At 43.0% G+C, this 20718-nt stretch overlaps 1 protein-coding gene across 1 annotated transcript in view; it reads left to right on the forward strand.

The window, feature by feature from the left end:
* Positions 1–20718, forward strand: part of TBXAS1 (thromboxane A synthase 1) — a 142317-nt gene that overhangs the window by 29432 nt on the left and 92167 nt on the right. Inside the window, exon 3 of the mRNA XM_001496553.7 lies at positions 2629–2681. Within this exon, the coding sequence (XP_001496603.4) occupies positions 2629–2681 (53 nt within the window). The remainder of the gene's footprint in view (positions 1–2628; positions 2682–20718) is intronic.

The following is a 20718-nucleotide window of genomic DNA, read 5'->3' on the forward strand; positions in this document are numbered from 1 at the left end:
TGTCTACATGTGAAGGTGCTATGTGATAAGCCTTCCTCCACTTGAATGAATTCTTATGTGATATTAATGATCCATCTCTTACCACTCATCAATATATATTGAGTCCTGTCATCCGTTCATTCATCTATTCAGTGAGTAGCTAAATGTGCCAGGTCCTGGAATGCAGAAGAAGTAGAAGTTACCTATGCCCTCAAGGGCACAGATCAAATAATGGTGTACCACACCAGATGGGATATACTCTAGTGCTAGATTGGGTGGTATAGACGGTAGCTGTGGTCATCCTTTGAAGGACAGGGAGATCTGTCAGGGCCAGAATCATTCTGGAGGACCTCCTGGAGAAGGGGGTCCTACAGGAGCAACAGAAACAAAGACAAGGACACACAAACCAGTTGGGGAGCAACATGTGTGTGACTGCACCTACACGAGAGCCATGGTACAGCTTGATGAGCAGCCTGGACTGACTGAAGCCAAAGATTGAGGAGCATGGGGCAATGCAGCTGTGAGAGAGATAGCTGGGCTAGATTACTGACGGTCTAGAAAGGCACATGAAGAACCAGTCATCCATGTACTATCATCTGTGAGTAGGAAAGGGACACTGATGTGGAAGATCACTCTAAGGGAGGGAATCCAACTGTTGTTGAAGTCTAGGTGTGAAGTGGTGAAGGCTTGGCTCTGGGTGGTGATGAGACTGAAAAGAGAAGATGTTGGGGGCAAAATTTGTACGTCTTGTGACTAATTCAGTATAGAGAATTCAAGGCAAAATGAGCCAAACATGCCTCTAAGCCTTGAGCCAGGATAACAGAGAGAATGGCCATGGGTTGACAGAAATAAAAGGTCCAGAGAGCAGCTGGTTCAGGGAGATGCCTTTGACTTTCTGGAGGCACATGCAAGTGGAGATAGCCAGTAGGCATTTGTAGATATAGGCCCAGGGCTCTATCTTCTAAGGTTATTTTTTTTTTCCTTGCTTTGGGTTTTCTCAGAAGCCAGATGGTTTATTCTGCTAACCCATGGGGGTGCTGCCACCAGACCCAACATCAGGAGCCAGCAGATCTTGCATGAGAAGAGTCACTAAGCCAAACAAAGGCAGGAAGGACTAAACTTGGGCCAATCCTGATAATAGCCTTTAAGATCTCCAGGATTTCTCCCACCCCTTCCCCCAGAAGGGCTGGCTGTGGCCAGATAAACAGTAACAGAGGCTATTTCTGTCCTTTTTCCTCCCCCTTTTCGGTTTCTTTTTTATTCCTTTCTGTCTGTTTCTCTGTGCAACAACCTTTTTCACTCTTTGTTGTTGCTGTTGTTTCTCTCTTCCTAGCGTTTTTTAAACATCTTCTTCTCTCATCTCTATCCCAGGGGTGGCCAATTCACAACTTTAAGCCCACAAAACAGCTATCTTATCAAGGCTTCCTGTGAGATCCTTGAAGCAAGTGTGAAGAAATCTACAAGTGTCAGAATAGAACAACAAACCAGATAGGAAATTAAAGTAAATAAATTTTACGTATTTCTGGGGAAAATGATCAGTTGCATTCAGTTGAGTAATTAATTTAGTATTAACATTTTGAGGAAAACAGCATAACTGTCGATGTGAGAACACTGTGCTCCTGCCGCTGGATAATTTCCACATATGCTCCTTTTCAGCTCATCATCCTTATATGTACAAATCCTGCCAAGTTCTTTCTAGAACATAGTAATTTCAGTGACTATTTTTATATGCATATAAGCTTTCCCTCATTTATGGCAAGCTTAGACTTTCCGTGAAAGTAGATTTAAGGACAATGGGATTTATTTCCACTAAGGATATCTACCTCTTCCATCCTTCAACTGTCTAGTCTCACCCACCCCTTATGTATCTGCCCGTGTGCTCCATTCCCACAACACAAAGCTGGCATTTTCCACTCCCCCACCCCTATACCAACCCATGCATATTTTCATATATACATCATTCCCACAACACAACAGATCTAGCATTTTCCAGCCTCTACGTATATCTGTACACATACTCCATCCCCACTACACGACTCCATCCTTACAGCACGATGGGTCTAGCATTCTCTGACCCTCCACCCTCACTCCACCCCCTGTACATCTCCATGTCTACTCCTTTCCCACTACAAAAATGTGTCTGATGTTTTGTCCTATATAAAGTTACCCTAAGGTTCTTACGTCTTGAATATGTTGATTTTAGTTCATTTTTAACTTGGGTGATGATAATTCAGAATTTATGATAATTTGGATAGACTCAGCAGACGTTTACACATATAGTGGCTGGGAAAAGAGGTTTTGCCAAAAATAATAATAATATAAACCAAATTGCACAAGGGAATGTTAACATAGTTGAGAAGGCAAACAGTTTTCAAATATTTTAGCAGCAATCATACACAAATAGTTTAAATACAGATGATCGCTCCTGTCCGTTAAAGCAGAGCTGGCTGAGACTTCCCCTTGGCGATATTTTTTTAAAAGCTGTTAGTTTATTCTAATACTCCAAAATACTTGAAAGCAATATACTTCAATTCTTTTTTATTGTTTATGTAATTGTGTTCTCACTGTTCCAGATTTTTTTCTGAATAAGTTTGAATACTTGAAATTTCGTTTAATCTTATTCTGACTATAGTGCTGTGTTTTCTGCAGGGTTTCTGGGAAAGCCAAATGGAGCTCAGAAAACTATATGGACCTCGGTGTGGGTAAGAGGGAAACTCCGTTCTTCTACCATACATTTTGATCTTTGCGTGTTGTATTGATATAGAAGTAATGAGAAGAATGGGAACACGGCATGCGTTTCTATCGCTGGAGGGTCCACAAAGACAGTGCCCAGCAGTACAGGTGAGGCTCCTGGAGGAGACCCCAGGGTTCCCCAAGTGAGCATTGTGCTAGCCTGACAGAGCGCCGGTTCCTAGTCTTTAAGACCCTGACCAGCTGGGTCAGGCCCTGGGTGCCTTGATGATCTCCCACTACTGCGCCAAAGGGTATGTTGCAATGGGACACAGTGGCCCTCCAGCCTCAGTCTAATTTGGTTTGATAACCCGTGGCAGGTCTTTCCCCGTGAACTTATCTAAACCTCACCTGGAAGTGTTTTGCTCAACTCTATGGGTAAAATATACTGTCATCTGTATGAGCATATCATCTACCACCCAATTCAGTACACTTTTGAGAGTGAAAAGGGGTGCTATTAATAATTACTCAGGACAAAAGAGGAAACTAAGACTCTCCTGGATATGCTAGGACATGTGGTCACCCTAGTTCTCAGCCATGTAAAGCAACACAGCCCTTCCCTTTGTTTTTTCTGAAGTTTTCCTTTTTATGTTTCAGAGTATGCTTTTTTTTTTTAAATAAAATTCCAGAATCTGGTGAACAAACCCACATTCAGACCATTTATCCTACTCAAGATTTAACAGAGCCAAATCATATTGATTCTCAGCATGTGTCTTTCCACACTGGAGCCCTAACCATTTTACCCTGTTCTCACATGGCTTCTCCTCAGGAACGAGGTGATTTTCGGTAGCTCTTTTCCAGGCCTCCGGGTCTGTGATAAAGGTTCAGTAAAGCTCTGTGGTGTTCCTCGTGTACGTCTTAACAGAGTCAGTGGTTTGTGAGCCCTTATAGGATATGTGACACTTGTTCTCCCAGTGATGATTTTTGAAAGGGATTGACTTGTACTCTTTCCGGAAATGGCCCTACCCAGGAGACCCATAGTTTTGGCTGAGTTCTTCTAGCCACTCTTTAGTTTGCTATGTGACCCTGCAAAAGTAATAAGTTAAGATGTTATACTAGATGTTCTCTGTATTAGTTTATTATTGCTGCATCAAAAACTACTCTAAAATGCGGTGACTTAGACAACAAATTACTTATCATGTGTCTAAGAGTTGGCTGGAACTGACTGATCTAAGCCACCCTTGGCTGGGAAGCTCAGCTGGGCTTCCTGGTGTACCTGCAGGTCAGCTGCGGGGGCAGCGCATCTAGGCCATGCCTAACTTGGGCAGCTCTGCTCCACCTGTCTCTCACCTTCCTTGGAACAAGAGGCAAGCCAGGGCAGGCTCTTCTCATGGTAAGGGCAAAAGTTCAAGAGAACAAACCCAACAGCACAAAAACATTTCAAGTTTCTGCTATATCATGTCTGCTAACACCCTATTGGCCAAACCAAGTTATATGGCCAAACTCGAAGTCAGGGCAGGAAGCACAGTCTGCCCACAGTGAGGCCAAAGCAAGTCACTGGGCCAAGCCTGACAATGATGGAGTAGGGAGGTGTATTCCGCTGATGGAAGGGCGGGGAGATGTGTATTTCTTTCAGTAATAAGCAACCCTACTCCACTCTCTAAGGTCACTTTTAGCTTGGTCCTCACTTTTGTTTTTTTTTTTAGTGCATAGCTACCTTAAGCATGATAGGTACTCAATAAAGGCTCAAGAGATTGAACTGTTTATCTTTCTCTTATCTTGTGCTGTTCTGTTGCTTTTTAAAAGTTCTCATTCCAGCTCTCTCTTTCTAATAGTGTCATTCTGCAGTTGACTTGACACTGACCTTGGAGACTGTCTCCATACATTTCTGAGACATAGCACTGATTCAGAATGACAGTAGCTTCCCCAGAATTGGAAAAAGGCCACCCTAAGTTTGAATTCTAGGAATCACTTCCCTTGAGTACTTCTTGTACAGATTTTCAGAGTAGAGCCCTTGGGTATTTTAAAATAATTTTTAAATGTCAGATGAAGAGTTTAAAGGGCACTGTGTTAACTGGTGGTTGGTGTGGTATGGTGTGCGTGTGTGTGTGAGAGAGAGAGAATGAGAGAGAATGAAAGACAGTGAGACAACTTGTTTCCTTGACAACAGGATGTCCAATCAACTTTTCCCCCAACTTTAACTAAGTTAACACAATTTGTCCTTTTCATTTCAAGAAAACTTAAATCAAAGAGAATGATTTCAAATGAGGTTGTAGAGATAGAAATTGCAGTATCATCTCCACTCTTTGTTCCCACCTCTGGTGAAAGGGAAGAAAAAGAAAGGTGATGGCATAATTTCTTTATACAAAGCTATCAACTTTCTCTGCTTTAGAATAAAGATGATCCATAAAATGCTGATTTCTTTTTAAACACGTCCACTCCTGGATTTAGAGGCAACAGAGTAATGGGGTACAGTCCTGTTTGGGCTCTGTAATCCTGAGGTGACTCAGTGTGCTCACCTTAAAATAAAAGGGTTGAACTAAAATATTTAAGTCCTTTGTAGCCCTAAAAATTATTTTGTTACTGCTTAAATTTTAGCAAAATGGTTTCACTGATTAGCAATATCAAGGATGGACTGTGTTCAATGAAAGACTCTTCCTTTAGGAAACGATTTGGTTTAAAATACGTTAAATTTTAGACTACCTTTATCTTTAGAAAATATTATCAATCCCAAGATAGGTCCCCTTAAAAGTTGAAATAATAGATTGATTCATCATTTGACTAGTGAAACCCCACACTGTTGATGCCAGAGGATCTCCTCTCTGTTCTGGACGTGAAAACCAAATATGATGATTATTTATGCTTATTATCTGGTTGTCATTGTAGCAACTCAGTCAGAATTTGGGTCCCCAAACTGGAAATTGGTTCCTTCTCCTTTTTCCCTCCCACTCACTGCTATGGGGATGATATTGCTGGAGAAGCTTTCTGCCAGAGGGGTTGACAACATCAGTGTTTATTATCACCATCACCACCACCACTATCCCAAAACCGCCACATCCACTATCACTACCACCACCACCACCACTCTAGCACCACCATTACTACCACCACCACCACCATCCCATCACTACCACTACCACTAGCATCACTATCATCATCACCAACCATCACCACCACCATCCCACCACCTCTATTACCACCATCCCATCACCACCACCACCACCACCATCCCATTACCACCACCACCACCACCATCCCATCACCACCACCACCACCACCATCCTATCACCACCACCACCACCACCATCCCATCACCACCACCACCACCACCACCATTCCATCACCACCACCACCATCCTATCACCACCACCATCCCATCACCACCACCACCACCACCATCCCGTCGCCACCACCACCACCATCCCATCACCACCACCACCACCACCACTAACCCATCACCACCAACACCACCAAGAACAAAATGTCTTTACCATGTGGCTAATTATGTAGGCTGCTTTGCCAGGCTCTGTGCAAATAGAACTACAAATGTTGTCTCTGCCTTCTTTGAACTTGAATGTAAAGCAGGTGGACTGGCATTCATACCTATACAGTTTGTATTCATTATACTTGATTGGAATTCTTTTGAATTGCACAGAAGTATCCTTGACAGCGTAATATGAAGAAGTCAAGGCTTTATTGCTTTAGATGACCTCCAGTCAATTAATGATTACTGGTTATCTCCTTTAGTCTCAGAATGAGCCCCAAGTCGAATTTATATTCCTCCCCAAATCCTAAAAGAACAGCATCAACATGATCATCATACGTTTGTGATTGAATACAAACAGGATACAGATTATGTCCCTTCCAACTCGTAACTGACTTTGTAATCCAGTGGATGGCAAGCCTTTATTATGCTATTACTGTTACTTACTTATAAATACTTAGCACCCTAAGTTCAGCTCATCTGCAACTCCTCAAGCCTCCTATGCAAAGCCTCTTTTCCCCTTATCTCATCTGTCTTTTAGGTGATAGCTCTGCAGTTATTTTTTTATTTAGCCTCATCCCCAGTTCTTCTTGCCTCCACATCACTTTAGTCTTGATTTCTAGTATAAACTTAGCTCCCTCTTGTTGGATTTGACTTGCACGCTTTCTGGGGTCCATCAACTATGCCCCTCCATTTGATTAGTGGCCCTGATTCCTGAACCCCTTCATCAAGCCAGACTTGTTGAATAATCTCGTATACTCTCATTAGAACATTAAGTTGTAAGTGGGTAAACATCCACTTTGTACATAATTCATAAAGTACAAGCAAGTATACAGAAAAAAGTAAAACTGACTCCCACCTTGGATCCTTAGCAACTCCTCCTCAGAGCAGCTTCTGTTATCAATTTCTTACAATTCAAATGGATAATATATGATAGCTGCCATTCTTTACTTGCTTTGTTCATTAATGATATTTGGGAAATTGTCCCATTTCAATGCATTCATTCTTGTTAAATGCTATTCTACTTTTTAGGGATTCCATCGTACGGATGTAACCTAATTTTTTTTAATTGAGGTAAAATTTGTATATAACATAAGTTTTCAGGTGTACAACATTATAATTTGACATCTGTAAACACTACAAAGTGATTGCCACTAAAGGTCCGGTTACCATCCATTGCCATACAATTGGCATGTATCCTAATTTTAAAAACAAGTTCTTAATTGATGAACACCTTTTGCTTTTATAAACAATACTACAGTGAATATTCTTGTATATACATCATCGTTGTCTTGTGTTAGTATATCTGTAAGATAGATTCCTAGAAATGGAATTACTAGGTCAAAGATTATCTACATTTTAATTTTGATATTACTAAATTGCTCTTTCTAGGCATTATATCAATTTACACTCCCATTATAAGCACATGAGAGTACATAGTTTCCTCACATGATTGCACTAAAATATGTGGTCACGATTTTAAATCTTTACCATTTGACTGTTGTTTTAAATTGCATTTCTCTAATTGTGAGCAAGTTTGAGCATCGTTTCATATGTTTAAAATCCATTGTATTTTGTTTTCTTAAGAATCCTTTGCCACTTTTCTATTGAGTTACTGATCTTTTGCCAATTTATTTATAGAAGCTCTTTATACATTAAAGAAAATAGCCCTTTATATTTAATATATGTTGCAAATATTTTCTCCTTTCTATCATTTGTCTTTGATTTTGTTTATTGTGTATTTTTTCCAATCAGAAAACATTGTTTTGGGGTTGCTGAATTTAATCAATTTTAATGGTGTCTCCATTTTGTATCTTACTCAGAGAGGCTTTCTCTACCAAGGATATTTTTTTTTAACTTCCATTTTCCTAGTGTTTTTATTTCATTTAAAAAATTTAGATACTGGTACAGCAGGAATCCAGTTGAGGGTAAGCATGGAAGTAGGGATCCGCCCTTATTTTCTCCAAATGGTGGTGTTTCATCTGGAAATTCATCCTTTTCCAGCTGATTTGAAATGTCACTTTATCATTGATTAGTTCCTACATGTATTTCCGACTTCTCTACTCCATTCCTCTGCCTAATCATGTGCCAGTGCTGCACTGAAGCACCTCGTTTGGATATCACAAGTGTAGCCCCTTCTTGTACCTAGCAGCAGTAGAGTGTTCTAAGAACATCTTTGCAAGTATCAGAATCTGAAGCAATCTATTTCCCAGGGACCCTTGGGTCCCTGCACTGAAAAAAATCAATTTAGCAAACAAATACGCCTTCAGTATAGAGGACCTGGCACTCAGACGCAAAGTTCACACCCACAGGAGGCAGAGGTGTCTCATATGCCTCCAACTGGGAGGTTTTTAGCACCATGTTTTATTTAATTAGCTGGCATGCATGAACTAATAGCACCTTGTCACCAGGCAGTGGAGGAAGCTGAGAACTTTGGGATACATATGGAAAAGCATGTGGCATCACCAATGAAAACAGTAAGATTGTTTCAACAGCTTTTTAAAGCTCACATTCCATTGCGCTGTCCATTAGCAGAGTGTGCTCTGGAAGTGACAAGGTGTGAAAACTCCTCATGTAAGTGCCCTTCGCTTTTGTGATGCTTATGTACTATTTAGATGAGGTTGAAGAGCAGCATAGAGATCATTTACTTTAATGCAGTCAGATGGCTATGACATCAACGTGTGGGAGATTTGCTGGCCTACTTCCACAAATCAAGAACTCAGGGAATTCAGGGGCTCTGAAGGACTCAGCCTGTTTCACCCTGTGTCATGTGATTGTCCTTTGCCTTAGAGGACACAAGACGTCTGAATATGCTGGACTTGCAAATATGGCAGAGAATGGGGTGGGGTGGAAACTATCGCTGACTTGTTCAAGAAAATACAAGCATTCAGATTCACGCTGACAGATGATATGGGGAGATCGTTCTTGTTTCTAAACTGTACTGAGCTCAACAGAATCATAGATATTGGAGGATGGCAGAACTCTTAGGTGGAAATGAAGCCACAGCTGCAGAAGAGCCTCAGAGACATTGAGGCGCAGGAGGCAAACTTGAAGTTGCCACTGCTGATGTGGGGAGCATGCCTCAGAACGAGACTCAATTACTAAATGTTTGACCTAAAAATGCAACTCAGGTTTAAGAGGAATTGATAAAAATGAAAACATACTATGATCATTAAGAAAATACAGTCTCCTTGAAACTATGGGGTTAAGTACAGAAATCCCAAATTATCCTGATATTTCTGACCATGAGACCAGACTGAAGGCAATATTTGGGTCCTCTAGCTTGGCAAAAGTTGAATCTTTCATAAAAGTGTTGAAAGCAAAGCTTAGAATCACCAGTTTCAAGTAATGTGAGTCTGGAACCAAAATTAATGTGAGACCTGATGGTCTGTGTGCTATTATCACTGAGATTCATTCAATGAGTTAAATATGAATATTCTCGCTGGTCAAAACAGATCAATCACTAACATTTGACCTGTAAGTGCACATTTTTAAATGAATGTTTATTAACAGTTATTGTTTTTTTTTGGGGGGGTGCATTATTTTATAAAAGCAAATACCCTGACATAATGGACCGATTTTTTAGGCAGCCTTTAAGAACTGGAAGAAAGTTGTCCGCAGGAACATATATGACAATTACCAACAATCCAAATGGTAGAATTATCAAAGGAACAATTGTCCTCAGATAAATAGGAAACTTAGACCAAAAGGGGGCTGAGAAATTCTATTAGAGTCCTACTTTTCTAGAATTAAGCTTTAATAGATTCTTCACCTTGCCTGTCCTTATCATGTTCTCTAGTTACATCCAAATGGTGAGTTACTACAAAACTTCCATTCTTCCTTATGGTTTAAGACCACCTTTCTTCATAGTCTTCATCCAAACACCCTTCTGAAGTTTACCCATTTTTCTGGACTTCTGACCTCCTCTTTTACCTGTTATTTCATACCACTTCCCCCATCTTCATTCTATGACAACCTATAGGTGATAGTTGCCGCATATTTTCATGGCTACTGCTATCCAAGTCTTTGTGGCCCACACTCCTAAAGATCAAGAGCCTATATTAATTCCTCTAGTTTGGGTAGAAAAACATCAAACAGAGCATGCCAACTTAAAATAGAAAACTCGGGTTCAAATTCCAGCTCCAGCTCTCTTTCTTTTTGCCTTTTGTGAGCTTACTGGATCTAGGCCAATCCCTTCCCCTCTCAGAGCCTCAGTTTTCTCAGAAGTAAAAGGAGGGCATTTGGACTAGATCAATGACTTTGACACTTGGTTTAATTATAAGCCTCAGTAAATAATATATTTTACATTGTGATCCAATACACACACACACCCCTGAAATAAAAGTTTTACAAAGTAATATCTTATTTACTATATAAGATCCACTTTGATCTATTCTGTTCTATTCTAATTCTCTTTCATGAAAAAACGAAACAAATACAAGTTGGCCACAACCCACTGAATTGGTTTCATAGCCACTAGTGAGTCAAGATGAGCAATTTGAAAAACAAAGAGCCAGACGATATCTGAGGTCCTTTCCAGTTCTAAATGAGATGACTACAAACCAATGACTCAACCCCGACAGTCTACATTAGAAAAACTTTATAAGCCCCTGTTTTTGCCCCATTGTGGCTTAAGATTCTGAGAAATCGCTGACAAATCAGTAAAAGCCCGCTGTTGGCAGGTGAGGCAGAATCTAAGCTGAAGCGCTATTCTTCCAGAGATGTGGCTCCTGCGCCTGGCCGCAGACCTGGGGCCAGCACTTGCTGCCCAATGGCACCTTCCTCCTTCTTCTTTAAAATCACAAGGTCAAGCATTGTTAAAAATCATTTCCCAGGCTTCGCCAAGAATCTTTCAAGCTAAAAAGCTTACCAAAACATATTAGTTGACAATTTAAAACATATCTCTGTAAGATTTTTGCACTGAGTGTAAATATCTAAGTAATTTGTGTGGCTATCCCACCTCAGCTAGGTACGGCCAATGGATTGCTTACTTCCAGGGGATGGGGAAGCAGGAGGGAATGGCCTAGAAACTGGAAGTAGCCCCACTCACTGGGTAGGCTAAGTATGGAAAACTGACCAGGCTGTGGGTGCTGGAGAGCAGATTCCAGCTGATGAGCAAAATGCAGTGTTTAAAAGACAAGAAATTGGTAACTGCTAATTGAAATGCTGGCCAGTAAACACTGGCCGTCTTGGACAGTTCAGGAGAAAGCTGCCCACAGAGAAGGTGTCAGCTGGACAATAGTCAGGCATCCAGTAAAGCAGGAATCAAGAAGGCCTGTCAGTTGACATTAGGGTCCAACTAGAGGGTGTTCCAGGCCCTGAGAAGAGAGTCTGGCAAAAACACAAGCAGGGCCTTAGCGGGAGTGGCCCAGGGACAAATCACATTCAGACACTCAGTTCTAAGACAGAGAGCCTCATGTGAGGGCCAGGACTCAGAAACCAGATCCCAATCCCTGTTATCAGCTGGGGACAAAAGGTCCATCCTTACTGGAACAGCTTGAGGCTGAGGATGCTGGGGGCTGTCCAACTTTTGGGGACAGGCTGGGATTGCAGGTGGGGACAAGCCCCGGCTGGAAGAGCAGAGGGCCACAGAGGCTGGGAAGTCAGCCACTGACTTTCAGTTTTGCATTCCTTGATGTATGTTTCCAAAATCCACATTATATCGGGTTCAGGGTGGAAGGGAGCTCATTCTCCATCAGTGACAATCAAATATGGCATCCATAACTTCTTTATCCCCTAAATGACAGCCCTGCACAGATGTGTTCCCAAACAATAGAACGTCTCAAATTAAAGTTGCATAAAAGCTCTACTTCTAGCTAATATTTTTAAATAACAAATTCCATATTTAATTGAATTGTACCTGCAACGAATCCAAGTTGTTCAACCCAAGATGCAAAATAGAGTTATGTAACATAGTCATGAATCACTGTGGTGCTTGCCAAGGCATTCTCCCATCTGGAAACAGGGCCAGATACCACACGGCATTACGCATGTCTCTACTGTCAAGAACTCTTTTGCACAGATAATCTCAACAATTGCACACATTTACCCAATTCTTATGACTGTTAACACTAATTAACTGAGAATGCAAATAGCATTCCTATTCTATCCAAAAAGAAGAATGACACCATCTTTGATTTCATAGTTTAAAAAAAAACATTACTAAATTCAAAGCAGCAACTAATTCCCACTTCACATAGTACTTAAAGTTCCTCTTTGATCACTCTTTTGTGAGCAGAGAAATTTTTTCCAAACAAGACCTCAGAACGTTTGAATGATTAAAATGACAGTTTTAAATCTTGTTACTCACATAAGGCAAAAGGCAACGGCACCGAAATGTCTAAACCGAATTAACTCTAGAAATACCATGCAAACTTTCACTACACATACATTTGAAATTCCACTAAATTTCAAATAGTCGAAGTTTGTCTCTAAAATGGAACATACTCTCTTTTCTTCCTCAGGATGCTGAATCTTTTAGAGTTTGGGTTGTTTACTATGCATTCCAATTATTCCTCGTCAGTCTTACGTGTAACGATGCTGAGGCTGTGCACATGAAGTAGTTCACCAGCAAGGCACCGCCAGGTTTTACAATGCCTACATGCCTAGGGCAGATCATAGTTAACTACTGAAATAAGTTCCTTGATTATTCTTCACGTCTCAAGACCGTGCTTCTAACAACTTCTTCCCCCATCTCACCTCCAAACGGCAAGAGTTTTGTAATCTATTAGATGAAGTTTTCCACTCTGGGTAAGGCTCTCGGTTTATTGGCCTATTTACAAAGGCCTGACTCTCTGACACTTCTCTGGGCTCCCCACACTAACCACCAACGAGGCACTGTTAACAGATGATGCTATTTTCACCTCTGCTTAAAGAGGAACTTACTAACCTCTGCCCTGGGGTCTATGGCCTGTTGCCGTATATTAGGTGGATGTGGTGAGTGTGGTCTTTCGTGTTACAACACCCATCAGCACTTCTTGATACTACTCAGGTTGCAGGGGAAGTGGGCATCTAGGTATTGATGAAAACTCCTGCCCTTCCCAGCAGAACCTCCAGGGGAGGGAAACCCAAGTCCTCTCTGGGTTATCCCCTCTTCATCCTCTCTGTTGCTAACACAGTGCCTGGTACATATTCCGTCAGAGAGGCAATTGCTGAATGGACCTTCCACTTTCCTTCAAAGGTTGTCTGCAATTCTTCAAGTTGTCTTCTCTGACTCACTGCTAGACCACAGTTTGTGCCGTATGATTGACATGACCCCCGGATCCTTCCAAAAGCCTAAAGACTCTTAACTGCTTCCCCAAAGTCTTAGATTTCTCTGCTAGAGTTTGGGTTCCCTAGACCATTCCATGAGCAAGACGCCTCAGTTCTTTGTCCTCAGCCTGCAAGCCCACTATGATGCTTTCTCTCCAACCCTGAATGGACACTTAGCATCCTCCGTTCCACCCTCCTCCAAATCCATACTTATTAATAAGCGCTAGGCTTCAGGGTCCAAGAACCCACAACTGATACCCACAGAATAAAGACTTCATCTGAGTTGGTGGAATGGGTCTTCATGCTTCTACATCATAGCTGGCAGGAGGAACTCTATGACCCATGGCTGTGGAATTGATGGGTGCCCAGCTTTCCGGTCAGATCCAGGTGTTGAAGATGGCATAAAGGACATTTGGCTGCAGGACATCTTTTTTTTTTTTGTGGTAAAATACACAAAACATCCTCAATGTTTTTAAGTGTACAGTTCAGTGGCATTAGGTGCATTCACATTGTTGTGGAACCATCGCCACCATTCATCTCCCGAACTCTTTTCATCTTGAAAAACCGAAACTCTATACCCGTTAAACAATAACTCCCCATTCTCCCCTTCCCCTAGCCCATGTTGTAGCACGCATCAGAATTGCCTTCCTTTTTAAGGCTGAATAATATTCTATTGTATGTATATACCACATTTTGTTTATCCCTTCATGTGTCAATAGCCACTTGAGTTGCTTCCACCTTTTGGCTATTGTGAACAAAGCAGCTATGAACACAGGTGTGCAAATATCTCTTCAAGACCTCACTTGCAATTCTTTTGAAAGTGGAATTGCCGGATCATAGTGTAATTCTATTTTTATTTTTTTGAGGAAGTGACATACTGTTTTCGGAAGTAACTACACCATTTTACATTTGGAGAAAATCTTATAGCAATGGTTTATTGTTCCCTTTGACATGACTGAGTGGCCATTATTTCTTGCCTTCAAACCTTGGAAGCGATCTCCATAAGAAATTCACACTTCTCCTTGTGCTCTGGAACCCAAGTGGTCAACGTGAACCACACATTTCTGGCGGGAATGCACGGCCACAGTGATTTGCCCCAGCTTCCTGTTGACTGTAAGCCAGTGAGCAGCACATTCTTTACCAGACCAGCCCCATTATCAACAAACGTTTCTACTGCACCATAAAGTCAGTTCGTTTTAATAAATTCCCAGTAGTTCCCCCTGGAGTCCCTTCTCCCCTTATCTCACTCTCTGCCAAACCCTTTACAATTTATGTGTTTGCTTTTCAATTCTGCTTTCAGCTCTCTCCAGGTTTCCTCTTTCCCATCAGGTCTCTCTGGACTTTGTGTCCCATCTAAATTTAGTCTTCTCTGCCTGGGACTCTTGTTGACTTCTACTTTCTTGTTTACTGGGCCTACACTTCCCCTTCTCCTCTCCCTGGCACCAGCCGCTCAATCTCTGGGCTTGCTTTCTCAAGTAATTCGTCAAGATCATGTCCTTGCGATTTGCAGCTTATTAGTTTTCCTTCTCTGTGTTTCTTTCACACAGTCTTCTAGCTATTTCATAGGCACGTGTCCCAGCTTTGTGACCATTTGCTGGAGGAGACACGCTGAATTCCCCCCTTGTCCTCATAGTCTCTCCACTGAGTGTGTGCTAACGAGAGAGGTTAACTAGCGTCATAGCTGTCCCAATAAAGGAGAGATGGCCGGTGGCCTGTAGAGAAGAGTATGTGCCTGTGGAGAAGGACATGCTGAGGCATATAAGCTTCGGAGAAACTTTAGAGGTTTTGCCTGAGATAGAAAAAGAGACAGTAGATACCGAGGGTGTGCTAGGAAAATGTGATGTTTGGGATGGCAATTGAGTGGACAACCTTGGCAGTACAGGAGAGCAGATAGACCTAAGGAATGATGCTAAGGAAGTGGGTTATATGAAAGAAGTTGTGCATAGACTCAGAGCAGAGAAGGGCATGGTGAGAGCTGGAGGGGGAGGTTGGAATTTATAAAAAACCAACCAACCAACAACCATTCTAATAGCCCAGGTGAGTAGTAACAGTGATTTGGCAGAAATGTAAGGAGAAGAGAAGGAGAAGTTTATATAGGAAATGTCCTATAGCAGCAGAATTGAACAACTGGCTGATTATAAGGAATAAGAGACTACTCAACATTAATCACTGATGCTGGCTTCGAATTCTGGAGAGAAAATGGTCACGCCCACTAGGTGACGAGGTTGAACATGGCCGTGGGAAAGGTAGTGCCATCTTTGCCACAATCAGTTGGAGCTACGAATGAGACGTTGGGTCCAAGGCGGCTGAAGAACAAAGCACTCTAAGGATCATCCAGGCACATTAGGAAGAAGAGGGGAGGATGGGAGTCCCAGGCTATGCTTGGAATTGGACTCTCCTGCCTCTCATCCTCTAACAACCTAACGTGGAATTTCCCCCAGTGCATCATTTGGACCATTTCCACTGAGAATAATCATTGTTACACGGAAAATAAGAGGGGGGAGTTCCCCTTGGTCAAATGCTGGAAACATCGGGTTAGTCAAAGGAACACAGGTCTCTTTATTGTAGGACTTCTCAGAACCTTCCATGTAACAACATGCTTGGAAAATATCCCAGTGAGAAATTTAGCATGCAGTGTTTATCTGACCACAGAACTTTTTTCTGTTTTCCAGAATATCTCTTGGGATTAGAATATGAAGACCAGGCTATGAGAGAAAACACTGATCTAATAAATAGCATCTTACTCCTAAAGAATTCCACATAAAAAACAGCCATTGATAAGAATAATTCACTTCACCATTATAAATTATCAGTGTTGCAACCAGAAATTACTAATCACCTCCATTTCAAGGCTGTGTGTGTGTGTGTTTACTCTGCAGCGCTAAGGAGAACCAGGACCACACCGTCACAGGTTTTGCCTGTTTATTTACTCCCTTTTATCCTCATACTTTCTCTCATTTCCCTTCCCATCCCCAGCAGACAACCATTCCATTGTGTTTAATGTGCATTTTCTTTTTGGTACATGTTCTTGCAAACTGTGTATTCTCGTTTTGTGCGTATTATCTTTAGCTTATGCCAATGGTAGTGTCATATATCTCATTCTATTCTTCAGTGTTTTCACCAGGCACTATGCTCTGAAGATCCATCACATTGCCGTGTCCGCATCAAGTCTACTGCTTCTAGCTGCTGGCCTATCCCTCCTCAGCGTGCCTTATCCATCCTACCCTGTCTGCTCACCCAGAGGGAGACACTCAGGGGCCTCCAGCAAACAACACTGCAGCAGACATCCTTTCCTGGGGCCTTTTATGGACCCATGTACACATTCTACGGGCCATGTATCTTGCTTTTATGACTATAAAAGATTCATATCTTTGTTTCCTGGGGCCACTTATATAGTAAATCTTATTAATCCATAATAGTCTTCTAGTCCTCTATCTGGGTCTTGCCCTTTCAATACAGTATCTCATGTGACCATCCTAGCAACCTGCAAGTTTGGCTGGACTGACTGCATTATCCTCAATTTATACAGAAACATAAGTGACTTTAAGATGAGAATGATACGTAGTTAGTAAGAGGTGAGTGAAGGGCTGTACGAGTTTCCCTTATTAATCCAAAGCCTTTTCTGTTCCACTGTTCCTTATTGTTGTTCCTCAGACACTCCAAACACTCCTGGCTTAGGACACTGGCCCTAATAATAGGCCAGGTAATTCTTTGTCTTCTGTCCCGTTCTCCTGCTAGAACGCAAGCACCGTGAGGACAGGCACTCTGTCTCTTCTTTCTCTGATATTCCCAGTGCCTGACAGTGCCTGACACATAAAAGGTACTCAGGAAATACCTGTGGAATGACCGAAGGAATTGCCCCTGAGCACGTGTCTTCCAGGACAAATTTGTGCCCAAGGAAACCTCAAACAGAAAGGTCTTATTATTTTGCTGATTTCGGTAATTAGTATTATTTCCTGGGGCCATAATGAAAGGAATTGGGGAAGTCTCTCATCTTAAAATCAAGACTTTGGGTGGAGGGATCTGTAATCCTTCCTCAGCAGTGACCCATGCTCCAGCAATCCAACAGGAAGCCCATAAAAGTACAAAATTGATTCACTACCATGTCGGGCCATCTTGAGATCCACAGGACAAAGGGAAGGGTCCCCTCTCACAACACACTAGCTGGGCTCCACTCACTCAGGTCATTCACTCAGCTCTTACGGGGCTACTACCTCACCTCTCCCTCTCCCCAAGCCCAACTCTTGGGGGGTCTGCCTAGGGTACAAGAAAGAACACTGGATTGGGAGCAGATCGGGCTCTGGTACTAGCTTAGCTGTTCCCAGCCACGGGACCAGAAGGAATGACTTAACCATCATCCTCAGCTTTACAAAATTCTTGAGTGCTTGCCACCTCACTGGTCTGATGTGAGAGTCAAAGGAACTATCAGTGCTCTCAGAGAAACAGGGACGCCAGTCTTGAGTCTTCTGCTCCTCAGGTCAGGCTTGGAAAGGTCTTCTTGCAGCCAGCTGGCATCCAGGGAGTGCTGACTTCAGGAGCCTGTCCCTAGCCAGCTCTGGAGTAAACTTCACTAGTTCCTGCACGTAGGTCCTCAGAAAACCTAGGGGCGAGTGTCTCTGGCCTTTCATGCCTCCCCAGGGAATCTTGACCCCATCACCTCCTCCAGGCTAAGGGGCAGCTTTAGGGCCATGGCGCATGTCCGAGCTGTGCCCACCCAGACATCTCACCTCTTTGGACCTCTGTTGTCCTAGCTATAAAATGAGGAGAATGATATCTTGAAGCTTCCTTCTCTAAAATACTATGATCTGTGCTTTAATTTTTTTTCTCCCGTCTCTTGTTTCTCCCCAGCTGTGTCTAAAACTCTTTTGCCGTTAAACTCTCCTCTTTTCAGAGTCACACATCTGTGCTCTCTAGTACCTAGGCCAGGACAGCTGCTCTGGGGTTCCTGCTCCAGCCTCCTGGCCTTTTCAGAGCTGATGCTATCTTGTGTCAAGCCTCTCTCTTCATATTCTGAGTCCACACGTCATTTGGGGAAAGGAGATTTTTGCCATACACTCTTACACAAATATACGTCCTGCGTGTATTCTACATAAGAGGACACACGCCCACTCTCTCTCACACACACACACACACACACACACACAGCTCCCTCCAATGCCCGAGAATCTATGTGCCTGAGCATAACTGCGTGGGCGCAAATATTCAGGGACAGCCAAATGACTATTTTAATGTTTCTTTGTCCCTGCGGTGCCATCTAACTATTTATTTAGTAGCTTGATGTTGTTTGCATCAACAGCTTTGCCTTATAGGCTGTTCTTCATGTTTATGATTCTTACTGTGAAAAAAATTGCTTGCCTAACAACTGTTCTGAATTTGTTTTTTCTTTATTTTTATTTATCTATTCCCTACTGAATTAAATTTGCACCAAGAATGGTAACTTGAATTGGACTCTTCAGTGTCCTTCAGGATTTCTATACACTTCAATACATCTCTTAATTACTCTTTTTTTATTGTTATGAGATATACATATATACTCATGCTCACACAGGCAGATTGGTTTGTAGCTTACCTCTGCCTGTCTGCCTCTGGGGAATAAGTTTTATTAAGTGAATAAATTAAATGGGCGGTCTATTCAATAGAGAGGTTTATCGTCTTAGGTTTGTTTCAGATAATTTTCCCCCTTGCCACCCAATTCCCTCCTTTAGCCATAGCTCTGTTTGAGAAAGCTTTACTGTAGCTTGTCGTAGTCGTAACTCGTCAGGAGTAGAAGCACTACTTCCTCTTACGGATGAAGAAGCTGAGGGTCAGGGGAGAAGCTATGAAGTTCGTGAGCCATGAACTCATGGAAAGTGGAGCATCGCTTGAACCCGTGTCTGCTGGCCACCAGGCCTGGGATCTTTGCTCGGGGGCATGAGGCCCTCTGGTAGGACCCTGCCACCATCCACACACCAAGCCATTGCTGTGGTCGGGGGCTATCACGGAGCACGTATTTGCATGTTTTCCATGGGTGTGGCTGGGATAAGTTGGGTGAGGGAAGCTCAGGAGATGGCATGGCGGCAGGGCAGATCACAGGTGGGTGCCCTCTGTCTCCTGGACTCCCCTGGTGGAGTCGTGGTTCTTTGGCTTTTTCTGGGCTGACTTGTGTGATCTTGGACCCGAGTCCTCATTGACCCCCTACTCTTACCACCTAGAAACCCACCTCGGGACTGACTGAGCATATGCCCAGCAGTAGCTAAGAAGGTCCCTCAAGAAGGTAGTGAGATCTGATTTTCTGCCTGGATAGCTGGGAAATCTACCAGATGTAGAGACTGTGACCCCAAGACTCAAGGGACTGGCCCAGAGTCACCAAGTTCCAACTCCTAATGCATTGCTCTTTCTACCATCAGTTGTCAGCTCTTTCTGGGAGGGATGTCCCCTTCTCCCCTCTTTATGACCTTTCCCAGACTGTGCTCAGGGTCTGTGTCCATATCTTCGAATGGCACAAAGTCAGAGGGGACGTTTTCCCCTACATCAGGAAGAACGCACACTGGCTCCACCCTAGACACTGTCCACTCAACAGATATTTCAGTCTTCACCATGTGTATAGCACGGAGTTGATGGCAGTGGGAGAGACCACCCCTCTCTTCCAAAAAATGGATCACTCATTTCTCTTTTCCTGAGGAAATCTGGCCTCTAATTTAGAAGAAAAACACAGACATGGGCCAAGTTGCACAGGAATGCCAGGGAGTCAGAGACTGAATACTATGTGATTAAACAGACAACCTGAGGCCGTGAACTGGGTAGAACCACGGGCCAGTGAAGGCAGAGAAGGCTTCTAGGAGGAGGCAGTACTTGAGCGTGGTCTTGAAGGATGAACAACAGGGAGATGAAGAGGAACAGGGAAGAATGTTCTACTCAGTAAGAACAGTTAAAGAAAGACCTGGGGGTGGGAATGGTTAGAGCAAAAGAAGCTGACAGCTGGACACAGAGTCAAAGATGAATCAGCCAGTTGCCATCACATGACCCTGAAGGGAGGCTGGAGGCTCTCTGCTGACCACACTCTCAGCAAGGAAAAAAGTCCTTCCTGAAGGGGCATCTGAGTGGCCCATCTTGGTGTCACCATGTCAAGGAAACTTTGATTCTAATGAAGTCTTCAGTAGAGCCAGCGGAGTGCAGTGGGAAGGTGATCTGAGAGCTCGGCACACTCAGCTCCCCCACAGGCGACCCTGCACAGCCGGACCTGAGACTCATAGCACCAGCCACAGAGGTAGGCACGCAGGCGAAAAAGTCAGTACAGCGGACCCGCAGGCGGACACCTCTGCCACAGGGGTGGAAGAGAAACAGAAAGGATGGGC

This window comes from Equus caballus, chromosome 4 (assembly GCF_041296265.1).
Source record: "Equus caballus isolate H_3958 breed thoroughbred chromosome 4, TB-T2T, whole genome shotgun sequence".
In the NCBI taxonomy this organism is placed as follows: domain Eukaryota; kingdom Metazoa; phylum Chordata; class Mammalia; order Perissodactyla; family Equidae; genus Equus; species Equus caballus.